General features: G+C 42.7%; 1 protein-coding gene and 1 non-coding gene across 3 annotated transcripts in view; both read right to left on the bottom strand.

Moving 5' to 3' along the window:
* PPP1R8 (protein phosphatase 1 regulatory subunit 8) overlaps window positions 1-25889 on the bottom strand; it is a 59405-nt gene that overhangs the window by 20347 nt on the left and 13169 nt on the right. The window contains exons 3-4 of one of the 2 annotated variants that reach the window (XM_077295767.1): window positions 8216-8369; window positions 7797-8014 (exon numbers count right to left, since the gene is read on the bottom strand). The exons of the other annotated variant lie outside the window; for it this stretch is intronic. Of the exons in view, the coding sequence (XP_077151882.1) occupies window positions 7797-8014; window positions 8216-8369 (372 nt within the window). The remainder of the gene's footprint in view (window positions 1-7796; window positions 8015-8215; window positions 8370-25889) is intronic. 2 annotated transcript variants of the gene reach the window in all.
* LOC143818676 (small Cajal body-specific RNA 1) lies at window positions 13976-14128 on the bottom strand. The gene has a single exon (XR_013224667.1).

The following is a 25889-nucleotide window of genomic DNA, read 5'->3' as shown; positions in this document are numbered from 1 at the left end:
CAGTTTACTTATTCCCATTAACATGACTGACAGGCAGGCCTACTAAGCCTTGCCTTTCGCAGTGCCTAACAGGCATACACGGAAGGTTTAGGAACCTCAAGGCTGCATATAAGATCTTCTGCACCCTGCGATCAGCTGTTTAAATAGAGTCTCTCCAGCAAAGTCCAAATTAATCTGTTAACATTTACATGGGGAACATAGCTCAAACATAACAGTCATATACTAGTACGGCGGAGGTCGGATCCCCTGCTTTGATGTGGACTCCGGCGGTGAGCCCACCTCAAAGCCGGGACTTGTCAGCTGTTTTGAACAGCTAACATGTGCCTGCAATAGCGGCGGGTGAAATCGCGATCCACCCGCCGCTATTAACTAGTTAAATGCTGCTGTCAAATGCTGACAGCGGCATTTAACCGGGGCTTCCGACCTCGCGGCTGGAAATGAGCGTATCGCCAACCCCCGTCACATGATCAGGGGTCAGCGATGCGTCGGCATAGCAACCAGAGGTCTCCTTGAGACCTCTATGGTTGCTGATGCCGGCTTGCTGTGAGCGCCACCCTGTGGTCGGCGCTCATGGCAAGCCAGAAATTCAGCTACATAGGAGAGATCTGATTATCGCTGCTATGTAGCAGAGCCGATCAGGCTATGCCAGCTTCTAGCCTCCCATGGAGGCTATTGAAGCATGGCAAAAGTTAAAAAAAAGTTTACAAAAATATATATAAAAAGTTTAACGCCTTTCTGACCTCGGACGGGATAGTACGTCCGAGGTCAGAAGCCCCGCTTTGATGCGGGCTCCGGCGGTGAGCCCGCATCAAAGCCGGGACATGTCAGCTGTTTTGAACAGCTGACATGTGCCCGCAATAGGCGCGGGCAGAATCGCGATCTGCCCGCGCCTATTAACTGGTTAAATGCCGCTGTCAAACGCAGACAGCGGCATTTAACTACCGCATACGGCCGGGCGACCGGAAATGACGGCATCGCCGACCCCCGTCACATGATCGGTGGTCGGCAATGCTTCAGAATGGTAACCATAGATGTCATTGAGACCTCTATGGTTACAGATCCACCCTGTGGTCGGCGCTCACAGCACACCTGATTTTCTGCTGCATAGCAGCGAACAGCAGATCGCTGCTATGTAGCAGAGGCGATCGTGCTGTGCCTGCTTCTAGCCTCCCATGGAGGCTATTGAAGCATGGCAAAAGTAAAAAAAAAAAAAGTTAAAAAAAGTTAAAAAAATAAAAAAAAAAATCTAAAAAAGTTTAAAATCACCCCCCTTTCGCCCCAATCAAAATAAATCAATAATAAAAAAAAAAAAACTACACATATTTGGTATCACCGCGTTCAGAATCGCCTGATCTATCAATAAAAAAAAAGCATTAACCTGATCGCTAAACAGCGTAGCGAGAAAAAAATTAGAAACTCTAGAATTACGTTTTTTTTGTCGCCGCGACATTGCATTAAAATGCAATAACGGGCGATCAAAAGAACGTATCTGCACCAAAATGCTATCATTAAAAACGCCAGCTCGGCACGCAAAAAATAAGCCCTCAACCGACCCCAGATCATAAAAAATGGAGACGCTACGAGTATCGGAAAATGGCGCAATTTTTTTTTAATTTTTAGCAAAGTTTGGAATTTTTTTTCACCACTTAGGTAAAATATAACCTAGTCATGTTAGGTGTCTATGAACTCGTAGTGACCTGGAGAATCATAATGGCAGGTCAGTTTTAGCATTTAGTGAACCTAGCAAAAAAAAAAACAAACAAAAAACAAGTGTGAGATTGCACTTTTTTTGCAATTTCACCGCACTTGGAATTTTTTTCCCGTTTTCTTGTACACGACATGCTAAAACTAAAGATGTCGTTCAAAAGTAAAATTGACGGAAAAATAAAAAAGTTATGGCTCTGGGAAGGGGGGGGGGAGTGAAAAACGAACACGGAAAAACGAAAAATCCCAAGGTCATGAAGGGGTTAAATTACCCCCCTTTCGCCCCGTTCAAAATAAATTAAACAAACAAAAAAAAAATAATCAAACCTACACATATTTGGTATCGCCGCTTTCAAAATCGCCCGATCAATAAAAAAAAAAAAAAGCATTAACCTGATCGGTAAACAGCCTAGCGAGAAAAAAAAACTTGAAACGCCAGAATTACATTTTTTTGGTCACCGCAACATTGCATTAAAATGCAATAATGGGCGATCAAAAGAACGTATCTGCACCAAAATGGAATCATTAAAAACGCCAGCTCGGCACGCAAAAAATAAGCCCTCACCTGACCCCAGATCACAAAAAATGGAGATGCTACGAGTATCGGAATATGGCGTATTTGTTTTTTTTTTTATCAAAGTTTTGAATTTTTTTTTTTACCACTTAGATAAAAGGTAACCTAGACATGTTAGGTGTCTATGAACTCGTAATGACCTGGAGAATAAAAATGGCAGGTCAGTTTTAGCATTTAGTGAACATAGCAAAAAAGCCAAACAAAAAATAAGTGTGGGATTACACTTTTTTTTTGCACTTTCACCGCACTTGGAATTTTTTTCCCGTTCTCTAGTACACATGATAAAACCAATGTTTTTGAAAAGTGCAACTTGTCCTGCAAAAAACAAGCCCTCACATGGCCATATTGACGGAAAAATAAAAAAGTTATGGGAAGGAGGAGCGCGAAAAACAAGAACGCACAAACGGAAAAGGGCAAGGTCGTGAGGGGGTTAATGTTATATTAACAGAAAAAAATCTACTTTTATTTAATAAGCAACTGAGGGGGCTTTGATGTACCCTTGACATGGTCCATAGCTTAGTGCACAGTTACATATTATCCAGAGAACCTTATTGTGATTCCCATTTCTACACCGAGACAGCAAATTTCCACCTCTAGGTGGCAGCACTACTCTCTCCAAACCTGCGAACATCAAGACATTAGGATCCCCCATGTGCTTTTCTTTAACGTGATTGATCAATCGTGGGATGCCTTTACCTGTCATTACAGATTTATAGTGTTCTCTGAAACGTACGTATAAGGGGCGTATTGTTTTGCCTATACAGAAAGACCCACATGTGCATAAAATGACATATACCACAAAGTTTGTTTTACATGATATAAATTGATTTACAGTGTGTTTTATTGCCCCCATGCGGATTTCACGATCCGTGATATGCATCCGACAAAAGGGGCAATGTCCACACTTGTGGTTGCCCTTAGGGTACCGTCACACAGTGCCATTTTCATCGCTACGACGGCACGATTCGTGACGTTGCAGCGTCGTATAAGTATCGCTCCAGCGTCGTATACTGCGGTCACACGTTGCAATACACGGCGCTGGAGCGATAATTTCATGACGTATTTGCGATGTAGAAGCCGTTGGTTACTGTGCGCACATCGTATACAACCTGTGTCACACAATGCAATCATGCCGCCACAGCGGGACACTAGACGACGAAAGAAAGTTTCAAACGATCTGCTACGACGTACGATTCTCAGCGGGGATCCGGATCGCAGTAGCGTGTCAGACACAGCGATATCGTAAATGCATCGCTGGAACGTCACAAATCGTGCCGTTGTAGCGATCAAAATTGCACTGTGTGACGGTACCCTTAGGAACATCTCTATTTACCCAATTTTTTTCCCTTGGATTATCCAGACGATTATGCACCAAAATGTCACTCAATCTCGTACTTCATCTGCACGAGATAAGGGGCCCTCTAGCCACAATCTCAGTAAGATCTTTGTCCCTTTCTAGGATATGCCAGTTTTTTATTATGGAGGAGCGTATCTGCTGGTCCATAGGACCATATTGAAAACAAAATGCCAGTCTTTTATCTTGTTTCTGTCCAACAACATCATTATTATCCTCTTTTACTTTTTCCTCCACCTTTTCCAACGCTGCATGCAGCATAGTACTAGGATACCCTCTTTGCCTAAATCTATTAAATAGATCCTCAGCCTGCTGTTGGTACCCTTCCTGTGTGTTATTTATCCGCTTTAATCTTAAAAACTGGCTATATGGCAGTGATTGTTTGGTATACCCCGGGTGATAACTATTGAAATGCATCATGGAGTTGGTAGCCGTGGGTTTACGGTACGTGGAGGTGCAGATGGATCCCTCTTTTATCTCAACCAACACTTCAAGGAATTCCATCCTCGTTCCCCCATAATTCGACGTGAACGACGTATTCATAGCATTGCTCTGATTAAGGTATAGTACAAACTCCTGGAATGTTTGTTCCGTACCATCCCATCCCATACCCCACATATGGGAGTACCAGCATACTCAGGACAAACTGGGCAACAACTATTGGGGTCCAATTTCTCCTGTTACCCTTGCGAAAATAAAAAATTGCTTGCTAAAACAATTTTTGAGGAAAGAAAAATATTTTTTTATTTTCACGGCTCTGCGTTATAAACTTCTGTGAAGCACTTGGGGGTTCAAAGTGCTTACCATACATCTGGATAAGTTCCTTGGGGGGTCTATTTTCCAAAATGGGGTCACTTGTGGGGGTTTCTACTGTTTAGGCACATCAGGGGCTCTGCAAACGCAACGTGACGCCCGCAGACCATTCCATCAAAGTCTGCATTTCTGAATGTCACTACTTCCCTTCCGAGCCCCGACGTGTGCCCAAGCAGTGGTTTACCCCCACATATGGGGTATCAGCGTACTCAGGACAAAAAGGGCAACAAATATTGGGGTCCACTTCTCCTGTTACCCTTGTGAAAATAAAAAATTACTTACTAAAACATAATTTTTGAGGAAAGAAAAATTATTTTTTATTTTCACGGCTCTGCATTGTAAACTTCTGTGAAGCACTTGGGGGTTCAAAGTGCTCACCATACATCTGGATAAGTTCCTTGGTGGGTCTAGTTTCCAAAATGGGGTCACTTGTGGGGGGTTTCTACTGTTTAGGCACATCAGGGGCTCTGCAAATGTAACATGATGCCTGCAGACCATTCCATCAAAGTCTGCATTCCAAAACGTCACTACTTCCCTTCTGAGCCCCGACGTGTGCCCAAACAGTGGTTCCCAACCACATATGGGGTATCAGCGTACTGAGGACAAACTGGACAACTTTTGGGGTCCAATTTCTCCTGTTACTCTTGTGAAAATAAAAAATTGAGGGCTAAAACAATTTTTGAGGAAAGAAAAATGATTTTTTATTTTCACGGCTCTGCATTATAAACTTCTGTGAAGCATTTGGGGGTTTAAAGTGGTCACCGCACATCTAGATTAGTTCCTTGGGAGGTCTAATTTCCAAAATGGGGTCACTTGTGGGGGAGCTCCAATGTTTAGGCACACAGGGGCTCTCCAAACGCGACATGGTGTCTGCTAACGACTGGAGCTAATTTTTCATTCAAAAGTCAAATGGCGCTCCTTCCCTTCCGAGCCTTGCCGTGTGCACAAACAGTGGTTTGTGACCACATACAAGTTATCAGTGTACTCAGGAGAAATTGCCCAACACATTTTAGGATCCAATTTATCCTGTTGCCCATGTGAAAATGAAAAAAATTGAGGCTAAAAGAAATTTTTGGTGAAAAAAAAAATACTTTATTTTTACGGATCAATTTGTGAAGCCCCTGGGGGTTCAAAGTGCTCACAATGCATCTAGATAAGCTCCTTGGGGGGGTCTAGTTTCCAAAATGGGGTCACTTGTGGGGCGCTGCAATGTTTAGGCACACAGGGGCTCTCCAAACGCGACATGGTGTCCGCTAAATACTGGAGCCAATTTTTCATTGAAAAAGTCAAATGGCGCTCCTTCCCTTCCGAGCCCTGTCGTGCGCCCAAACAGTGGTGGGGTATCGGCGTACTCAGGACAAATTGTACAATAACTTTTGGGGTCCAGTTTCTCTTTTTACCCTTGAGAAAATAAAAAAATTGTTGCTAAAAGATCATTTTTGTGACTAAAAAGTTAAATGTTCATTTTTTCCTTCCATGTTGCTTCTGCTGCTGTGAAACACCTGAAGGGTTAATAAACTTTTTGAATGTGGTTTTGAGCACCTTGAGGGGTGCAGTTTTTAGAATGGTGTCACTTTTGGGTATTTTCAGCCATATAGACCCCTCAAACTGACTTCAAATGTGAGGTGGTCCCTAAAAAAAATGGTTTTGTAAATTTTGTTGTAAAAATGAGAAATCGCTGGACAAATTGTAACCCTTTTAACATCCTGGCAAAAAAAGAATTTTGTTTCCAAAATTGTGCTGATGTAAAGTAGACATGTGGGAAATGTTATTTATTAACTATTTTGTGTCACATAACTCTCTCGTTTAACAGAATAAAAATTCAAAATTTGAAAACTGCGAAATTTTCGCCAAATTTTCTTTTTTTTCCACAAATAAACGCAAAAATTATGGACCTAAATTTACCACTAACATGAAGTCCAATTTGTCACGAAAAAACAACCTCAGAACCGCTAGGATCCGTTGAAGCGTTCCTGAGTTATTACCTCATAAAGGGACACTGTCATTAAGGTAAAGCCAGGTCGTTAAGGTCAAAATAGGCTGGGTCATGAAGGGGTTAAAGAAAAGCACATGGGGGATCCTAATGTCTTGATGTTCCCAGGTTTGGAGAGAGTAGTGCTGCCACCTAGAGGTGGAAATTTGCAGCGAGAAGCAAAATGGATCATGTGCACAGGCGCAATGGGACCTATGGGGTTAAATGATAGAATGGACATGTCCATATTCCTGTGAAATAACTAGGCAAGTCTGGTCCCTAAAGGCGCATAGATCCCTTTTTTTTTTTTTTTTTTCTTCTCTTCTCCCTGCTACAAGCCAAGCCAGGCATAATAATAACTCCCTGACAAGTTTATACTAAGAAATTGTTTCTCCAATAATGTGTGTTGTCTTTCTTTTCTCTTTGCTATACAGACATTTTGATACAAATAATGCGGCAATGTTTTTAACAGCTGTATGTCTTTTGCACTTTGTCATGTGGTTGATATGATGGGAGGAGCTTGTCCTGGACTAAGGTATACCACTCACCGTCATATCCTCTGACGTATAGACCCGTTGAAGTGCTAAGTGGTGCGAAACGGCCGTCGTCTTACACCAGCTCGCACATCCCAGCAACCTGTTCCTCTGGCCATGACATTTTAAAGTTTGAATAAAGGGTGAAGTTTTAAGGACCGGTGAGTGCTATCTGCATTTTTCTTCTTCGCTGCATACATTAGGATCTGACCAAGCAAGCGACAATCGCAATAAAGGACTCTGCTTAATATGCAAATCGGAGGGCACAGAGATGAACCAAGGATAGGCCATGTATAGATAGGGTGCACCAAAGACAGAGAGACAGAGAGAGAGAGAGAGAGAGAGAGAGAGAGAGAGACACACCAGAGTAGAAATCCTTCCAGGCATGCTCAGAACACAAAAACGTGATAAGTTGCTGGATTCCTGTGCAGAAAAAACATTCCTCTGGACGTTTTCTCCGCCCGACGGACCTGCCATCCGTCGCCAATATAAGTCTATGAGAAAAAACAGGATCCTCCAGAAAAATTCTCAAAACTCGACGGATTGTGCTGGGAGATGAAAAACGGAAGTGTGAAAGACACCTAAGTTCAGACAGAACTTGGAGAAGTCATATCCGCACACTGAGCAGTTGTGTGGAAGTCCATAGCGTGTACTTTGGAACTCTAAATTGGCCATACCATAGTTTAGTGCGATTTTCTTTTTTACATTGACCGGAGGTCTGCGTGAAAAACAGCTGATGTGCACTAGCACAGACTAATATCGGGGAGGTGGGTGCACTGTTTTCCACACGGAGAGCAGTCAAACCAATCATTTTAATGTACCCAGTGTCAGATAAAAACCACTTACATCTAGCTCTGTCTCCTCTTCGGGAAGGCCCAAAAGACCTTTCAGCTCCTCATCCTCCCCAGCTTTATCATCCCCCTTCAAAGCTGATGGAAGTGTTTGAGGTTTCTCTCGAAGTGTGTACATTCGTGTTGAAGCACCAAAGGAAACAGTGGAGTCAATGGGGATCTGTTGGGGCTTGTGTGCTTCTAAGCGAATATGGCCAAGGAAAGTACCATGTGCTAGAGAACAAAAAAAAAACAAGTAGGAACAGTTATTCAATCCTCAAAGAAATTGCAACACCAAGAAGGAAACGTATGGAAATCACAGGACTGATACATGTAGACATGTTAAACTAGACATATTATAGGCTCAAAATTCAGTTCAACTAAATTAATAGAGACATTGGACTCAGAAGAAAATCTTATTGATCATATACATACTGCTGTTGAGATCTATGAGAAAGACTCGTTTCAAGTGCTTGTGATAGACTAGGGCTGAATGGACTCTGGAGCAAGACTGATGGTCGATTGTGAAGTCGCACATATCTGGATTTCTCCCAAACAAGTAGTATTTCTTCTCATCAATAATAAGTTTCTGAAGAAAGCGAGACAGAGGAAAAAAACAACACATTAAAAAGCCGATATACATCTCACTATAATTAGGTCTAGGTACAAGAGCTTTGTCCCAACCAGGAAGAAGTTTAGAGCCGCCTTAAAAGATTAATACAGACAAATCCCCATGTCCTGACGGGAAACACTTTCTTAATATCTCTACTTGTTACATGGCCTGTGAGTCCACTGATGGCTCAAAAAACATCTCTGAAGCATACTGCTCAGCAGGCACAAGAAAGGGCCTCCTGCATGTGAGAGCAGAGTAGGTCATAGACTTTCTAATATATAAAGAATATTTCACAGTCAGGTTAATAGGACTGGCACATAGCAAGTAAGTGCATCCAGTATTGTGGAGAAAATATTTTGGAAATGCTATTTTGGAGTGGATGAATGAAAACAAATGTAAAATGCCATAACAGCCTGAGTTTATGAGGGATCAGACTTGTCACATTAATATGATCCCCTTCTTTTAGGAGGTAATCTCTAGATTTCATGATGATACGTTGCTTCAGGTCATATCCTGATTTTCTGCAGCAGTTGGTAGTGTCCCACATTAAAAGTGGGTACATAAAATAAGAATGCCCATCAACTGTGGGAAGTTATGTGAAAGTGATTGACTGCGTCAATGATAGAAAACAAGTAGGTGCTTCTGGAGAAAACAGCACAAATCGGGTCTTATCCAAAACACAACTGGTTTAAAACAATCACATTGCACTCACCAGATGGAGCTAAATATTAAGCTTATAGGAGATAATCGCTGCAGCAGATCCACAGGTCCAGTAATGGTCACCAGATAAATAGAAATTGGGAAAAAAACGTGGACTTATTCTGCGCTGCTGAATAACTGAAGATACGGGTTTATTAAATAAAATGTGGTTTTATTCAACGCGTTTCAAAGAACTGAGACTTCTACAGCAGAAAATAACACACCCAATTTCCATTTAAATGATAGAAAACAGAGAGGGTGGTTGTTAAAGCCGTTGTCTGCATCAAAATGGGGGCTGCAGGGCCACATCAATAGAAGGGCGAGGCCTCATTCAACACAAGTGCATGGAGCAAGGCCATGGCCCTGGCCAGGAGTATGTGTTATACCGGCCAGGGCCGTCTAGTGGGCGTGGCCTTACGCCATCCCATAGTATAGAGCTCTATAAAAGTGTATGGCGTATGTTTAACTCATTCATACCCTACAGTCCATGGTCAGAAAGACAAATCCCCGCAGCACACAGCGTGTGCTCTGGGGGATTCATAAGGCTGCAATCACACAGAGACCTTGCGTTTTTCCATTTTTTTTTTTTTTGCTCCCCTTCTTCCCAGAGCCATAACTTTTTTTTATTTTTCAGTCAATATGGCAATATGAGGGCTTGTTTTTTGGATGGACAAGTTGTCCAGGTTATTACCAAACATGTATAGGTTCTTTTTTTTTCAAAGGGAAAAAAATCTAAAATTGTAAAATAGAAAAAAAGGAGCCATTTTCTGAGACCCATAAGCATCTCTATTTTTCAGGAACTGGGAGTGGGTGAAGGCTTATTTTTTGCACGCCGAGCTGGCGTTTGTGGATACCATTTTGGAGTAGATAAGGTGTTTTGATCGCCTGTTATTAAACGGATGTGTGAAAGAAGCCTAAGCGTACCCAAACCATTATTAGGCGAGGAGTAAAATCCTTGGAGACAAGTTCAGACCTTATGCTGGTGCAGTGGGCCCTGGGTTCCTCCTAGTGTAGGCCAATGCCTATCCTCATGTGGCCAGTGTGTAGGTAGGTCCAGAATGATAAAGACACAATGCCATTGACTGGCCTTCATGTTTCCCCAAACATCAATCCAACTGAGCCTGAGACATTATTTATAGTGCAATCGATGCCACTAAGTAACAGCACAAATATCAGGAGCTTCCCAATTCAGGTCTGACAGGAGATCCCCAGGACACCATACACAGTCTTATCAGGAGCATGCCCAGAAGTTGTCAGGTGTGCATACAGAAAGCCACAGAAGAAATAGTGTACTAGTCCAAAATCATGAAGCATAAATTTTATTAGAAACATACGTAGAATAGGTCTCAAATAACAGCAAAGGCTAAAATCGGCAACCATTTTCAAGCTGCAGGAGAACAGAGCGGCACAGGTGCCCAATCAAACGTAATGAAACATTATGAGATACAGGCACGTGGGAGCTACGCACATTATGACTTTCGGAGTAATTTAGAATCCAGGAATCAGTTGAAGATTTCGGTTTCTGTTGACCGTTGCTGTATCATCTTGAGGTCATTGAATAAAACAATTTATATCAATAAAAGGTTAACTTGAATCTTCCGTACATTAAAGTACTCCCACTAACTTTTGTATGCAGTCAATGAGTGTATATGCATTTTATGTAGTGTGGGTGTATTAATATATCATCTACCGCTGCTTTTCTCCAGTGCTCAGCGCCGCTCTGCTTCTGAGTGACATCAATTCTGACTAGTTAGCTAGTACTATGCGCTATGTGTGAGCTAGAAATCTTTTACAATGAAAGTCTATGTAGCCTCTTTCTGCCACACCATAGGTTTACATTGTAAAAGCCACTTCCAGACAACGCAGAGCGACGACGTGACGGAGGAGTCAAGCAGAACGGCGCTGAGCACCGGAGAAAGCAGCAGTATTCAAGTACTGTATATTAACACACACACACATATATACAATATATATATATATATATATATATATATATATATATATATATATATATATATATATATATATATATATATATACACAGGTCCTTCTCAAAAAATTAGCATATAGTGTTAAATTTCATTATTTACCATAATGTAATGATTACAATTAAACTTTCATATATTATAGATTCATTATCCACCAACTGAAATTTGTCAGGTCTTTTATTGTTTTAATACTGATGATTTTGGCATACAACTCCTGATAACCCAAAAAACCTGTCTCAATAAATTAGCATATCAAGAAAAGGTTGTCTAAACGACCTATTACCCTAATCTTCTGAATCAACTAATTAACTCTAAACACATGCAAAAGATACCTGAGGCTTTTAAAAACTCCCTGCCTGGTTCATTACTCAAAACCCCCATCATGGGTAAGACTAGCGACCTGACAGATGTCAAGAAGGCCATCATTGACACCCTCAAGCAAGAGGGTAAGAACCAGAAAGAAATTTCTCAACAAATAGGCTGTTCCCAGAGTGCTGTATCAAGGCACCTCAATGGTAAGTCTGTTGGAAGGAAACAATGTGGCAGAAAACGCTGTACAACGAGAAGAGGTGACCGGACCCTGAGGAAGATTGTGGAGAAGGACCGATTCCAGACCTTGGGGAACCTGAGGAAGCAGTGGACTGAGTCTGGTGTGGAAACATCCAGAGCCACCGTGCACAGGCGTGTGCAGGAAATGGGCTACAGGTGCCGCATTCCCCAGGTAAAGCCACTTTTGAACCATAAACAGCGGCAGAAGCAGTGGTCCCAAGTACTTTTTTCTGATGAAAGCAAATTTTGCATGTCATTCGGAAATCAAGGTGCCAGAGTCTGGAGGAAGACTGGGGAGAAGGAAATGCCAAAATGCCTGAAGTCCAGTGTCAAGTACCCACAGTCAGTGATGGTGTGGGGTGCCATGTCAGCTGCTGATGTTGGTCCACTGTGTTTCATCAAGGGCAGGGTCAATGCAGCTAGCTATCAGGAGATTTTGGAGCACTTCATGCTTCCATCGGCTGAAATGCTTTATGGAGATGAAGATTTCATTTTTCAGCACGACCTGGCACCTGCTCACAGTGCCAAAACCACTGGTAAATGGTTTACTGACCATGGTATTACTGTGCTCAATTGGCCTGCCAACTCTCCTGACCTGAACCCCATAGAGAATCTGTGGGATATTGTGAAGAGAAAGTTGAGAGACGCAAGACCCAACACTCTGGATGAGCTGAAGGCCGCTATTGAAGCATCCTGGGCCTCCATAACATCTCAGCAGTGTCACAGGCTGATTGCCTCCATGCCACGCCGCATTGAAGCAGTCATTTCTGCCAAAGGATTCCCGACCAAGTATTGAGTGCATAACTGAACATTATTATTTGATGTTTTTTTTGTTTGTTATTAAAAAACACTTTTATTTGATTGGCCGGGTGAAATATGCTAATTTATTGAGACAGGTTTTTTGGGCTATCAGGAGTTGTATGCCAAAATCATCAGTATTAAAACAATAAAAGACCTGACAAATTTCAGTTGGTGGATAATGAATCTATAATATATGAAAGTTTAATTGTAATCATTACATTATGGTAAATAATGAAATTTAACACTATATGCTAATTTTTTGAGAAGGACCTATATATATATATATATATATATATATATATATATATATATATATATATATATATATATATATATATATATATATATATATATATATATATATATATATATATATATATACATACACACACACATACACACACACATACATATATAGTACACACACATTTACTGCATAAAACGCGGGAGTGCTTCTTTATGAACCAAGGTGTTCCAATTTTTTTTTTTTAAGTAGTGTAGGTATTGAGAAGTAAAAAAAAAAAATATTTGCAAATGACACACGATGCAGTTGTGTAAATGAATAAATGAATCTGGAAAAGCTAGAGCAGTGAACAGAAATTACAAAGGTAAGGTTAGCTCATATGGACAACAATTACAGGCCAATCATTTATTCAACAAGAACACACTGGGAGATAGTCATATTTTGGCTGACAAATTGAAAGTGGTTGTCCACTACTTTATAACTGTTCTATCAATTGCAGACAAGCATATTTTAATTGCCTCTTATTCCATTACATATGTGTAATCCGGCTCCTCGCGGCCACGTGATTCAATGCATCTCTGCACTGACTTTCCCATATGATCAGCCCTTCTTCAAAAAGGTTCTGGATTCAAAAAGATTGTCACCATCTTTGTTACACACTTTCCTCCACAGGGCGCAGTCACAGTACATCCAAATCCAGTAGGAAGGAGGGACAGATCGAACGGAAAGTCAGTGGAAGGAAATGTGGTGAAAACATGCTGAACCACGTGACTGGCAGAAAAAAGGTGGCTTAGAAGCATGTAATAAAATAACTACAAATCTGCGTGCCTACAGCTGGTAGGGTAGACGGGGCAGGTTATTAACTAGTGGGTAACCCCATTAACTGCAGTAACAATTGTGCACAACGTCCGTCGGTACGTCGGGCCGACTGTTTGTGACGGCCCCGTACCGACGGAAATGTGAAAGAAGCCTTAGATGCACCAGATGAAACCATAGTCCCACACATTATGCATCAGTAATCACACCGCATATGGAGTATTGTGTAGCTATTATAAATGTACTAGGTAGACATAATAGAGGTTGGATGGGTTCATTGGTGCCAAAAATTGCATTCATTACTTTACTTTTTATCGTGTTTTTGTTCTATATTGGGAAAGAATTATAAAAAAAAAAAAAAAACTTATAGGTGGATAGGCTATTCAAAACTACCAACGATTCCAGAAAAGAGAGCATTATGCATTTCACAGAACTACGTACACATGTCCAGCTGTACAATGGGCAGCAGTCTATAATGCATAGACATCTGTACAATAAGTTATAACCCAGCGTGACACTCCACACACCGAGCTTAAACGCTTATGGCAGTTACTATAGCACTTCTGGGACCCAGATTACCACAGAGACGCCCTGGAAATGAACCAGAGCACAGATATCTAGGTTAGTATCAAGTGCACTACAAAAAACCTCAGTACTCATACTACAACAACAGAAAGAAATCCCTGACATTATGGCAGCACACAAGCCCATAATAAGAGGTCCTAGTGTGCCCGAGCCAGGACTGCCAATAACCAGACAGTTCTAATTACAGGGCAAATATAAACAAAGCTGGACGCTAAATTATTATAGGTGGATACTGCCAAAATTGGCAGGATCTGCTAACAACCCAATGTATATTCAGAGCCTTGAAAAAGTATTTATTTTTGGAAAAAATATGTATGCGGTCAATTTAAGGAGCGCTATGGCTATAGAGCACACTGCAATGGATTAGTGGTAGACAAACCTTATTAACCATTATGCGTTTCGACAGCAGACTGCTACTTTCCTCAGGTGGATTGAAAAAGTATTCATACCCAGTGAGCTTAACATTTTTTCATATTACACCGAACCTAAATGTATTTTACAACAACACATGCAAGTAATTGTGAGGTGTAAAGGAATGGCACATGATTTTCTAACTATTTTAAAAATATAAATCTGAAAATGGCAATGTGCATGGGTATTTGGCCCAAAATTTTTTAATTACCGTATATACTCGAGTATAAGCCGACCCCCCTAATTTTGCCACAAAAAAATGGGAAAACTTATTGACTCGAGTATAAGCCTAGGGGGGAAAATACAGCAGCTACCGGTAAATGTCAAAAGTAATAATAGATACCAATAAAAGTAAAATTAATTGAGACATCAGTAGGTTAAGTGTCTTTGAATATCCATATTGAATCAGGAGCCCCATATAATGCTCCATACTGTTCATTATGGCCCCATAAGATGTTCCATATTAAAATATGCCCCATATAATCCTGCATAAAGGTTAATAAAGGCCCCATAAGATGCTCCATAGACACATTTGCCCAATATAATGCTGCACAAATGCTGATTATGGCCCCATAAGATGCTCTATAAAGATATTTGCCCCTTATAGTGCTGCACAAACGTTATGGCCCTATAAGATGCTCCATACAGACACTTACCCCATATGCCGTAGTGCCCTACAAACGTTAATTATGGCCCCATACAGACACTTGCCCCATATAGTGCTGCACAAACATTATGCCCCTATATAGTGCTGCAGAAACGTTATGGCCCCATATAGTGCTGCAGGAATGTTATGGCCCCATATAGTGCTGCAGGAATGTTATGGCCCCATATAGTGCTGCAGGAATGTTATGGCCCCATATAGTGCTGCAGGAACGTTATGGCCCCCATATAGTGCTGCAGGAACGTTATGGCCCCCATATAGTGCTGCAGGAATGTTATGGCCCCATATAGTGCTGCAGGAATGTTATGGCCCCATATAGTGCTGCAGGAACGTTATGGCCCCATATATTGCTGCAGGAACGTTATGGCCCCCATATAGTGCTGCAGGAACGTTATGGCCCCCATATAGTGCTGCAGGAACGTTATGGCCCCATATAGTGCTGCAGGAATGTTATGGCCCCATATAGTGCTGCAGGAATGTTATGGCCCCATATAGTGCTGCAGGAATGTTATGGCCCCATATAGTGCTGCAGGAATGTTATGGCCCCATATAGTGCTGCAGGAATGTTATGGCCCCATATAGTGCTGCAGGAATGTTATGGCCCCATATAGTGCTGCAGGAATGTTATTGCCCCATATAGTGCTCCAGGAACGTTATGGCCCCATATAGTGCTGCAGGAACGTTATGGCCCCATAGATGCTCCATACAGACACTTGCCCCATTTGCTGCGATAAAAAAAATAAATCACATACTCACCTCTCCGTCGCTCAAGCCCCCGGCACTTTCAATAGTCACCTGCTCCTCCTTCCGGCGCCGATCTGTCTCCAGCACTGACGTTCAGCAGAGGGCGCGCACTGACCACGTCACCGCGCCCTCTGACCTCAGCGTCACTGCTGGAGACAAATCGGCGCCCGGAACGAGGAGCAGGTGACTATCGCGCAGCGCTGCGCTCCCCTCCCCGTATACTCACCTGGTCCTGCCGCTGTGTGTAGATCCTGCTTCCCCGACGCCGCAGCGCTTCATCCTGTACTCAGCGGTCACATGGTACCGCTGATTACAGTAATGAATATGCGGCTCCACCCCTATGGGAGGTGGAGCCGAATATTCATTTACTGTAATGAGCGGGACCATGTGACCGCTGAGTACAGGAAGAAGCTGAAGCTGCTGCTGCCGGCGCCGGGGAAGCAGGGACCGCGCCTGGACTAGGTGAGTATTTTTAGACAGCCCCCGCTCCCCCTCCCCTGCCGACCCCCGGTATGACTCGAGTATAAGCCGAGAGGGGCAATTTCAGCCCAAAAAAGTGGGCTGAAAATCTCGGCTTATACTCGAGTATATACGGTATATCTCATCTGACCAGAGCACCTACTTACACATGCTGTGTTCCCTACATGGCTTGCTTTAAAAAATAGAATTAGACCTACCGGTAATTGGGTTTCTAGGAGCCTTCCACGACAGCCCAGGAGGTTGTCTCCATATCCTAATGGGGGACAGGAAGCAGGAAGAGGTTAAAAGCTCCTCCCACCTCCCATTAACCAGTGACTTACAACTGATACCATAGCACCGGTTACCTTTTTGGTTCTCAGAAAAATATCCAAGAATATCGGGAGGGAATTAATGCTGCCGTGGAAGGTTCCTAGAAACCGAATTACCGGTAGGTCTAATTCTGTTTTCTCTAGTTGCCTTCCACGACAGCTGAGGAGGAATGCCAGCCAATTCTGTATTTAGGGAGGGACTACAGCCTGGAGAACTTTCCGGCCAAAGACTAGATCCCGGTTGGACCAGAAGTCCAAACTATAATGTTTAGTAAAGGTGTGTAGAGAAGACCATGTCGCAGCCCTGCAAATCTGCTCTGTGGATGCACCAGCCCTTTCAGCCCAGGAGACAGAAGTAGATCTGGTGGAATGAGCCTTTAGGCCTGCAGGTACCGCGACATTCTGAGCTAGATATGCTTCAGCTATGGCCTTTTTTATCCAGCTGGCAATGGTATTTTTCGCTACCTTTTTGCCTTTGTTTCGGCCAGACAAATGAACGTAGAGATTTTGGTCAATTCTGAAAGATTTAGTTTGCTCTAAATAGTATAAGACTATGCGACGTACATCCAAAGTATGAAATCTATGTTCTTCCGGATTTGTAGGATTGTGACAGAACGATGGGAGGACTATGCCCTGTGATCGGTGAAACTCCGACACCACCTTTGGAAGAAAACATGGATCAGGTCGGAACACAATGGAATCGTCCCTTATGCTGAGATAAAGTTTCCTGATTGAAAGGGCTTGTGTTTCCCCCACTCGTCTCGCAGTAGATATGGCAACTAAGAAGGCTGCTTTGCAGGACAGGAGCTGCGAGGAACAAGAAGATAATGGCTCAAAAGGAGGAGCCGTAAGGCCTTTTAGGACTATGTTTAAGTCCCATGATGGCACAAAAATTTGTTGTTTTGGATGAGGTATTGATGCTGAGACCATAAACCTTTTTATCCAACGATGACCTGCAAGGTCTTGGTCGAAGACAGAACTCAAGGCTGATACTTGAACCTTCAATGTACTCGACTTTAACCCCAATTCCAGCCCTTTTTGTAAAAAGTCTAATATTTGAGAGATATTAGGGTGGAAAGGGTCAGGATTACAAGGGTGACACCACGAGGAGAACCTTTTCCAAATTTTGCTATATATAGCGTTAGTGACAGGTTTCCTCAATTTTTGTAAAGTGTAGATCACGGATTCCGAGAGTCCTTTAGCTCTTAACACCTGGGCTTCAGCAACCAGGCTGCCAGGTTGAATTTTTGGGGGTTCGGGTGATGAAAGGGACCTTGAAGAAGATCGTTTGATGTTGGTAGAAAGACTGGACCATCTACTTGTAACTCCATGATGAGATGGTACCAGCTCCTCTTCGGCCATGCTGGGGCTACCAGGATAGTCGGGACCTGATCGTCTCGGATCTTCCGAAGGGTCTTTGCAAGCAATGGTATTGGAGGAAATACATACGCTAACCGGAACCTCCATGTATGGGCAAAAGCGTCCACTCCCTGAGATCTGTCTCTGGGGTCTAGAGAGAAGTAAGCCTCGACCTGTGCATTCCGACTCGAAGCTAACAGATCTATGTCGGGAAGGCCCCATCTGTTTGTCAACATCCTGAAAACGTCTGTTTTCAGGCTCCATTCTCCTGGTTGTAAGTCGTGACGACTTAGGAGATCCGATTGAACATTTACTGACCCCTTGAGGTGTATTGCTGATAATGAGAAATGTTTCTCTGCCCAGTAAAAAAAATTCTGCTTGATACAACTCTCAGGTAATTGAATTTCGGACTCCCCTGGTGTTTGAGATGCGCTACAGTCGTTATGTTGTCTGAGTATACTCAGACATGTTGACCTCCAATTAGACTGTTTGCGGCTAAAAGGGCCTTCTCCACCGCCATCAATTCTCTGAGGTTGGAAGAATTGGAGCTTTCTTTTTGATTCCAGTGACCCTGGAATGGGACTTGCGATACAACAGCACCCCAGCCTCTTCGACTGGCATCTGTTGTTACTGTCACCAAGGGAGTTTGTATCCAGTCCACACCTTTGAGAAGATTTGTTTGGATCACCCACCAGGTTAAGGAGGCTTTTACCCTCCCTGGAGTGTAGATTCTTCTGTTTAGGAAGCTTGGATTTCCATTCCAGTTTTCCAGAATGTGCGCCTGCAGAACTCTGGAATGGGCTTGAGCCCACGGGACTGACTGTATTGAAGGCCGTCATAGACCCTAGAAGAGACATTGCTGTCCGCAGAGTAGGGGACCTTTGTTTTTTGAAGTCTAGAACTTTGGATATCAAGTTCTTCCGGTGATCTTCTGGTAAGAAAGATTTTTGGTTTACCGAGTTCAAGAGGACCCCCAAAAATCTTATCGTTTTTGATGGCAGAAGTTGAGACTTCTTTAGATTGAGTACCCAACCCAAGAGTTGTAGAACGTTCAGAGTTCTGGAAACCCTCTGTTTCAGAATTTCGGCGGAAGGACCAATGATTAGAAGGTCATCTAGGTAAGGTACTATGGCGACGTCTTGGTTCCTGATATGAGATACGGCTTCCGCCATGACTCTGGAGAAAACCCTTGGGGCTGAGGAGATCCCGAAGGGAAGAACATTGTACTGGAAATGTAGAATCTTGTGATTCAGCTGAACCGCAAATCTCAGATACTTCCTGTGACAAGGATATCTCGGGATATGAAAATAGGCATCCTTGAGATATATTGTTGCCATAAACGAATGAGGAGCTATCAGAGGAATGGCTGATTTTACTGACTCCATTTTGAATTTGTGGTAGGTGATGTATTGATTGAGAGCCTTTAGATTTATTATAATTCGGGCTTGCCCGGAGGGCTTTTTTACCATGAATATACGGGAATAATGCCCCTTTCCCTGTTCGTTTACTGGGACCATAGAAATTGCTCTCGAGGTCGAGCCGTTTCTCTGGAAGTTCCCACTCCTGATTGATCATGTCAATGATACTCTTATGTACGGGAAAGCCAGTCTGTTTATCAGTATGTATGCCAAATAACTCATCCTGTATAGTCTGAGGAACGGGTGACTCTTTTAGCCCCATAGTATTCCGCACCGCAGACACCAATTCTTCAATATGTTCAGAAGAAAAAAGGTATTTTTTGATTTCAGGAGTTTTATGAGGTAGGACATCTTCCCATTTAACTGAGGATGACGCATATGAGCCGTCAGATTCTGAGTCAGAGTATTCCTGGATTTTTCTTTTCTTGGGAAGAGATGGACCAGGTGAGGGTGGTGGTGGCGGCGGGGAGGTGCAAACGTGGCTAAAGAGGTTTGAACCTCCTGTCTAACCAAGGAACGTATCTCTTCAATTAGTGAAAGATGTTCAGCCCGGATTATTTTGTCCATACAGGGGTGGCACAATTTTTTCTCCCATTTTAAGGGCAATTTTTCATAACATGTAGCACATTTGCGTTTAGTGGTGGATCTATGGACAGGCTTGTCTCCCTGAAACGAGAGAGGGAGCAGTATGAGAAGGTATTCTAAGACCCACCCTTAAATGGGACCCGTCCCTGCCACACCTACTGGGGCTTGGAGAGCACTGAACTCTGCAGCTGCAGGGCAAAACGTATCCATGCTGAGCAGGCTTACCTGAGACGTCTTCTGCAGCTTTATATAGAAAAATAAATGCTGCCCCAGCGCCTGGCAATTAGCCTTCCCCTCCCCCTCCGCAGTCCCAGGCAGGCGTGCGAGGATGCAGGGTGCCTTACATGCCGTTCGGAGGTCCGGAATCCCGGATGTGGTAACGCTCCTGTACAGGAGCGCCGACCCGGAAGTGAAGCGCTGAAGCACCACGTGACTTCCGGGTCGCCGAACAGCGTGCACAGGAGAGGGAGACGCCGGAGAGCTCAGGGAGGCCTCCAGCAGGGGATCACTAGTCCGCTTTACCCCCGCAAGGGGACGCAGGAGGACCAGGGGATAGCAGTTCCAGAATCCGGAGGAGACGGGAGCAGAAAGCGGAGGAGGAAGCCCGGGGCCCGACCACCACTGCCCGGCACAAGCTTACAGGTACCACTGCCGGAGCCGGCCGCGCAGCGTACCAGGAACCTCTCCATGCCCCATGGGGAACAGGAAAGACACTGGTTAATGGGAGGAGCTTTTAACCTCTTGTGCTTCCTGTCCCCCATTAGGATATGGAGAAAACCTCCTGAGCTGTCGTGGAAGGCTACTAGAGAAAAATGGCTTCCTTCTTGCCACTCTTCCATAAAGATAAGATTTGTGGGGTACTGATAAACATGGTGGTTGCTACTTCATGCTGTGGGGATGCTTTTCTTCAGCAGGGACAGGGAAGCTGGTCACAGTTGATGGAAATTTGGATGTGAATACAAAGTATTGACTCAGTGGAGAGGAATACAAGTTTCAGTGACGTTCCAGAGTTATATTTTTAAAATGTTCTGAAAACCATGTATTTCCTATACACTTCACCAATTCCTGATTCTTTGTGTTGGTATATGACAAAGTCCCAATAAAATACATGTGCATGTGGGTTTAGCATGAAAAAAAATGTGGAAAAGTTCAGAGGGCATGAACACTTTGGGTAGTTCCACACTGCGTTGTGGTGTCCATTTGCCATGTGCCCTGGGAAAGCACCGGGTACTAATGTCAAGCATATCTATAGGTCCATATTCAACCTACATATACATATATAATGGAGCTACGCATTAAAGAAGTTTTCTGGCTGTAAAAACACAGCAGATGTGATAGAACAACTAAAAAATAAATTAAAAAGATTATTTTGGTACTGTGTTAGCCAGTTTTGTTAGCCATTAAGATTTATAGCTACAAGATTATTATTTTCCTTCTCCCACTAATAACTGAACACTACTTCTCTCTTTTCTCTCCTGTGACATGCTCTGGTGGTCCTCTTTCTTGTCTTTGTTTACAAGCATTCAGCACAGATACCCCCTCACCGAGCTGTGAAGTACAGTTGCATCATATGTTGGCTCCCTAAAATTTCGGCTTGTGAGCCAGCATCTTTCCCGACAAATGAAGACTGATATTCAGCAATCATCTGCCTCTAACAGTGGCAGGTGGAATTAGAGCTTTGCACATATCTGTTAACCTGTTAAATGCCACTAATAATCTCAGACAGCAAGGAGAGTTATTTTATGAGCCCATCGGCACTCCCGTGACACAATCACAAAGCACCAATGGGTTGACATGACAGCCGGGGGTCTGCTGAAGCCTCCGTGCCTGCCATGACAGCACTTGTTAAAGCCAGCCTGCAGCTGTTGTTCATAAGAGACCGTTGGGAGGGGGGTGAGGGTTCAAATAATCTCCCCTTCCCCCCCATTAGACCTATAATAAAATCAAATCAATAAGACACATATTTGGTATCACTGTGTCCATAAAAATCCGATCTAGCAAAATACAAAATTAATCAACCCAATCTGTAAACAGAGAACATGAGGGGAAAAAAAAGAAAAAAATCAAAACTACAGAAGTACTGTATGTTTTTTCAACTGCCACAGCACTGCAATAAAAAAAACAAACAATCAAAAACATCGTATCTACCTCAGAATGGTATAAAAAACGTTAAATCAAGATGCAAAAAAAATAAGCCCTCATATAGAGCCACCGATAAAATAATGAAAATGCTATTAAAGGTCTGGAAAATTGCGACAAGATTTTTTTCACGATTTCGCTGCACTTGGAATTTCTTTTCTCGCTTTCTAGCACAACACATTTTAATATGAATGAATTCAAAGTACAACTGATCCCGCAAAAAAAACAAGCCCTCATGTGTCTATATTGATGACAAAAATAACGTTATGGGTCTTGAAAAACAAAAAACAATAAAAGGAAAGTGGCCTAGGTGGGAAGGGCTTAAAGAAGCATTCCAATCAAGTTTTTTATCCTCTTAAAATATTGCAGTCATATTATATAGCACTGTTTACTTACAACTGCTCATTTGCTCTTCTACCCAGTTAAAGAGACTGTCCACTACTTTACCATTGAAGACCTATCTTAACCCCTTAAGGAACAGGGGTATTTCCGTTTTTGCTTTTCCATTTTTCACTCCTCTTTTCCCCAGAGCCATAACTTTTTTCTTTTTCCATCAATATGGCCATGTGAGGGCTTGTTTTTTGCGGGCCGAGATGTACTTGTGAACGGCACCATTGGTTTTACCATGTCGTGTACTGGAAAACGAGAAAAAATTTCCATGTGCGATGAAATTGCAAAAAAAGTGCAATTCCACAATTGGTTTTTGGATTTTTTTTTTCAGGTCATCACGAGTTCACAGACACCAAACATGCCTAGGTAATTCTAGATTATTTTTTTATTTACGATAGGTTCTGAAAAAGAAAAAAAAAAAGAAAAATTTATACATATACACACATACATACATATAAAGGGAACAGCACAAAAAGAGGACTTTGATGCCCTGTGGCGTGGCAACGTTTCAGAAAAAACGAATCGTGTCTCAAGCAATAACTCAAGCAGTGTTAGGCCATGTGCACACGTTGCGGTTTTTGCTGCGGATCTGCAGCGTTTTTGAAGCTGCGGATCTGCAGCAGTTTTCCATGCGGTGTACAGTACAATGTTAACCTATGGAAAACAAAAACCGCTGTGCATGTGCTGCGGAAAAAAACGCGCGGGACCGCTGCGGTTTATTTTCCGCAGCATGTCAATTCTTTGTGCGGAATCCGCAGCGGTTTGACACCTGCTCCATATTAAAAAACCGCAGGTGTAAAACCGCAGCAGAATCTGCACAAAAACCGCGGTAAAACCGCGATAAATCCGCAGGAAAAACGCAGTGTTTTTGCCCTGTGGATTTATCAAAATCAGTGCGGAAAAATCCGCAGACCAGTCCGCAGCGTGTGCACATAGCCTTACAGACATATATAGGGTGCACATGTCATTAATGAATTAATTAGTATAAAATTTCAAACATGATTTGTGAAGACCTAATCACCGTATTACATAGATTAAAGTGCTAAGTGCAAATATACAAAATCTTTCACAAAATATCTTATACATGTATAGTAATATATAGTGTACAAAGTATTTAATATTGCAAATATCATGTGATTTAATAGTCGCAGGTGTTGCACACCAAAAAGGACTAAAAACACTCACATCTTCATAAAAAAAACCACACAAATACATGCTAGATCCTGGGCGTCCTCAGGAGTCTATTGCGCATGTCTGTGACGACATAACCTTCCCTTAAGTCCAAATGCGTATGCACCTGCGCAATGCGGTGCTGAAGAAAAAAAAAAAAGATCGCCATATTGGGAAAGGTTCTGACTAGTGATGAGTAAATATACTCATTGCTCGGGTTCTCCCGAGAACGCTCGGGTAGTCTCCGAGTATTTATGACCACTCAGATTTAGTTTTCACTGACGCAGCTGCAACGAGTATATTCGCTCATCACTAGTTCTGACTACAGCGCATGTCCACAGTTTGTAAAGTATTTAAAATGTCATTATGGCACCATTTTAAGGCGTAGGATAAGCGCATTCCCCACATAGTGCATAAAAAAAAAATCACTTCTCATAAAATACCGCCATATATTGTGGCATGATGCAGGCAATGTAATATAATAAATATAAGCACACATCATAAATATAACGTTAGTAAGAGAACAAGTTGCCAAGGAATATGGCATATAAATTAGGAGGTCAGGACATAAGTCCATCCGTGTCACAAGGTGTGGGGGAACCCCCATCAGTCAAGTGGGGCATCCCACACCCAAACGTGGAAAGTGAAAATGGAAGGGAGAGTAAATCTCCCCCACCCACAAGGTGGCACATCACGACCAAAAGCCCATTTTTTCACAAAATATTCCTTGCCATTAACCCTTTCACGACATGCGCCGTACATGTACTGCGCATGCCGTGAATCCCCCTTTGATGTGGCGCTGAGCCCACATCAAAGTCGCGACATGTCAGCTGTTTTGTACAGCTGACATGTGCGCGCAATAGCGGCGGGTGAAATCGCTATTCACCCGCCGCTATTAACCTGTTAAATGCCGCTGTCAAACGCAGACAGCGGCATTTAACTAAAGCTTCCGGCCGGGCGGCCGGAAATGACGTCATCGCCGACCCCTGTCACATGATCGGGGGTCGGCGATGTGTCAGGACAGTAACCATAGAGGTCCTTGAGACCTCTATGGTTACTGATGCCGGCCTGCTGTGAGCGCCCCCCTGTGGTCGGCACTCACAGCACACCTGCATTTCAGCTACATAGCAGCGATCTGATGATCCGATCGAGTTGTGCCAGCTTCTAGCCTCCCATGGAGGCTATTGAAGCATGGCACAGGTAAAAAAAAAATGTTTTTCAAAATATGAAAAAATGTAAAAAACATAAAAGTTTAAATCACCCCCCTTTCGCCCCATCCTAAATAAAACAATAAAAAAAAAAAATCAAACCTACACGTATTTGGTATCGCTGCGTTCAGAATCGCCCGATCTATCAATAAAAAACAAGCATTAACCTGATCGCTAAACAGCGTAGCGAGAAAAAAATTCAAAACGCCAGAATTACGTTTTTTTGGTCGCCGCGACATTGCATTAAAATGCAATAACGGGCGATCAAAAGAATTTATCTGCACAAACGTGATATTAAAAACGTCAGCTCGGCACGCAAAAAATAAGCCCTCACCCGACCCCAGATCACAAAAAATGGAGAAGCTTCGAGTATCGGAAAATGGCATTTTTTTTATTTTTTTTTAAAGCAAAGTTTTGAATTTTTTTTCACCACTTGGATAAAAAAATAACCTAGACATATTAGGTGTCTATGAACTCGTAATGACCTAGAGAATCACAATGGCAGGTCAGTTTTAGCATTTAGTGAACCTAGCAAAAAAGCCAAACAAAAAACATGTGTGGGATTGCACTTTTTTTGCAATTTCACCGCACTTGGAATTTTTTTCCCGTTTTCTAGTGAAAGACATGGTAAAACCAATGGTGTCGTTCAAAAGTACAACTCGTCCCGCAAAAAATAAGCCCTCACATGGCCATATTGACGGAAAAATAAAAAAGTTATGGCTCTGGGAAGGAGGGGAGTGAAAAACGAAAACGCAAAAACGAAAAAGGGCCGCGACTTGAAGGGGTTAAACAATTGATATGCAATGATGGTGCATTTATTTAAACATGTTTTGTAACATATATATACCTATATAGAGGTTGTGTTTAATGTATCGGTGTCAATTACATTCACTATTTACCAATTAATATTCTAAACCACAATAATGCAAGTTCCAAAG

This window comes from Ranitomeya variabilis, chromosome 3, assembly GCF_051348905.1.
Source record: "Ranitomeya variabilis isolate aRanVar5 chromosome 3, aRanVar5.hap1, whole genome shotgun sequence".
Classification (NCBI taxonomy): Eukaryota; Metazoa; Chordata; class Amphibia; order Anura; family Dendrobatidae; genus Ranitomeya; species Ranitomeya variabilis.
The sequence above is the reverse complement of the archived record's forward strand: the minus strand, read 5'-3'. Positions and strand labels throughout refer to the sequence as shown.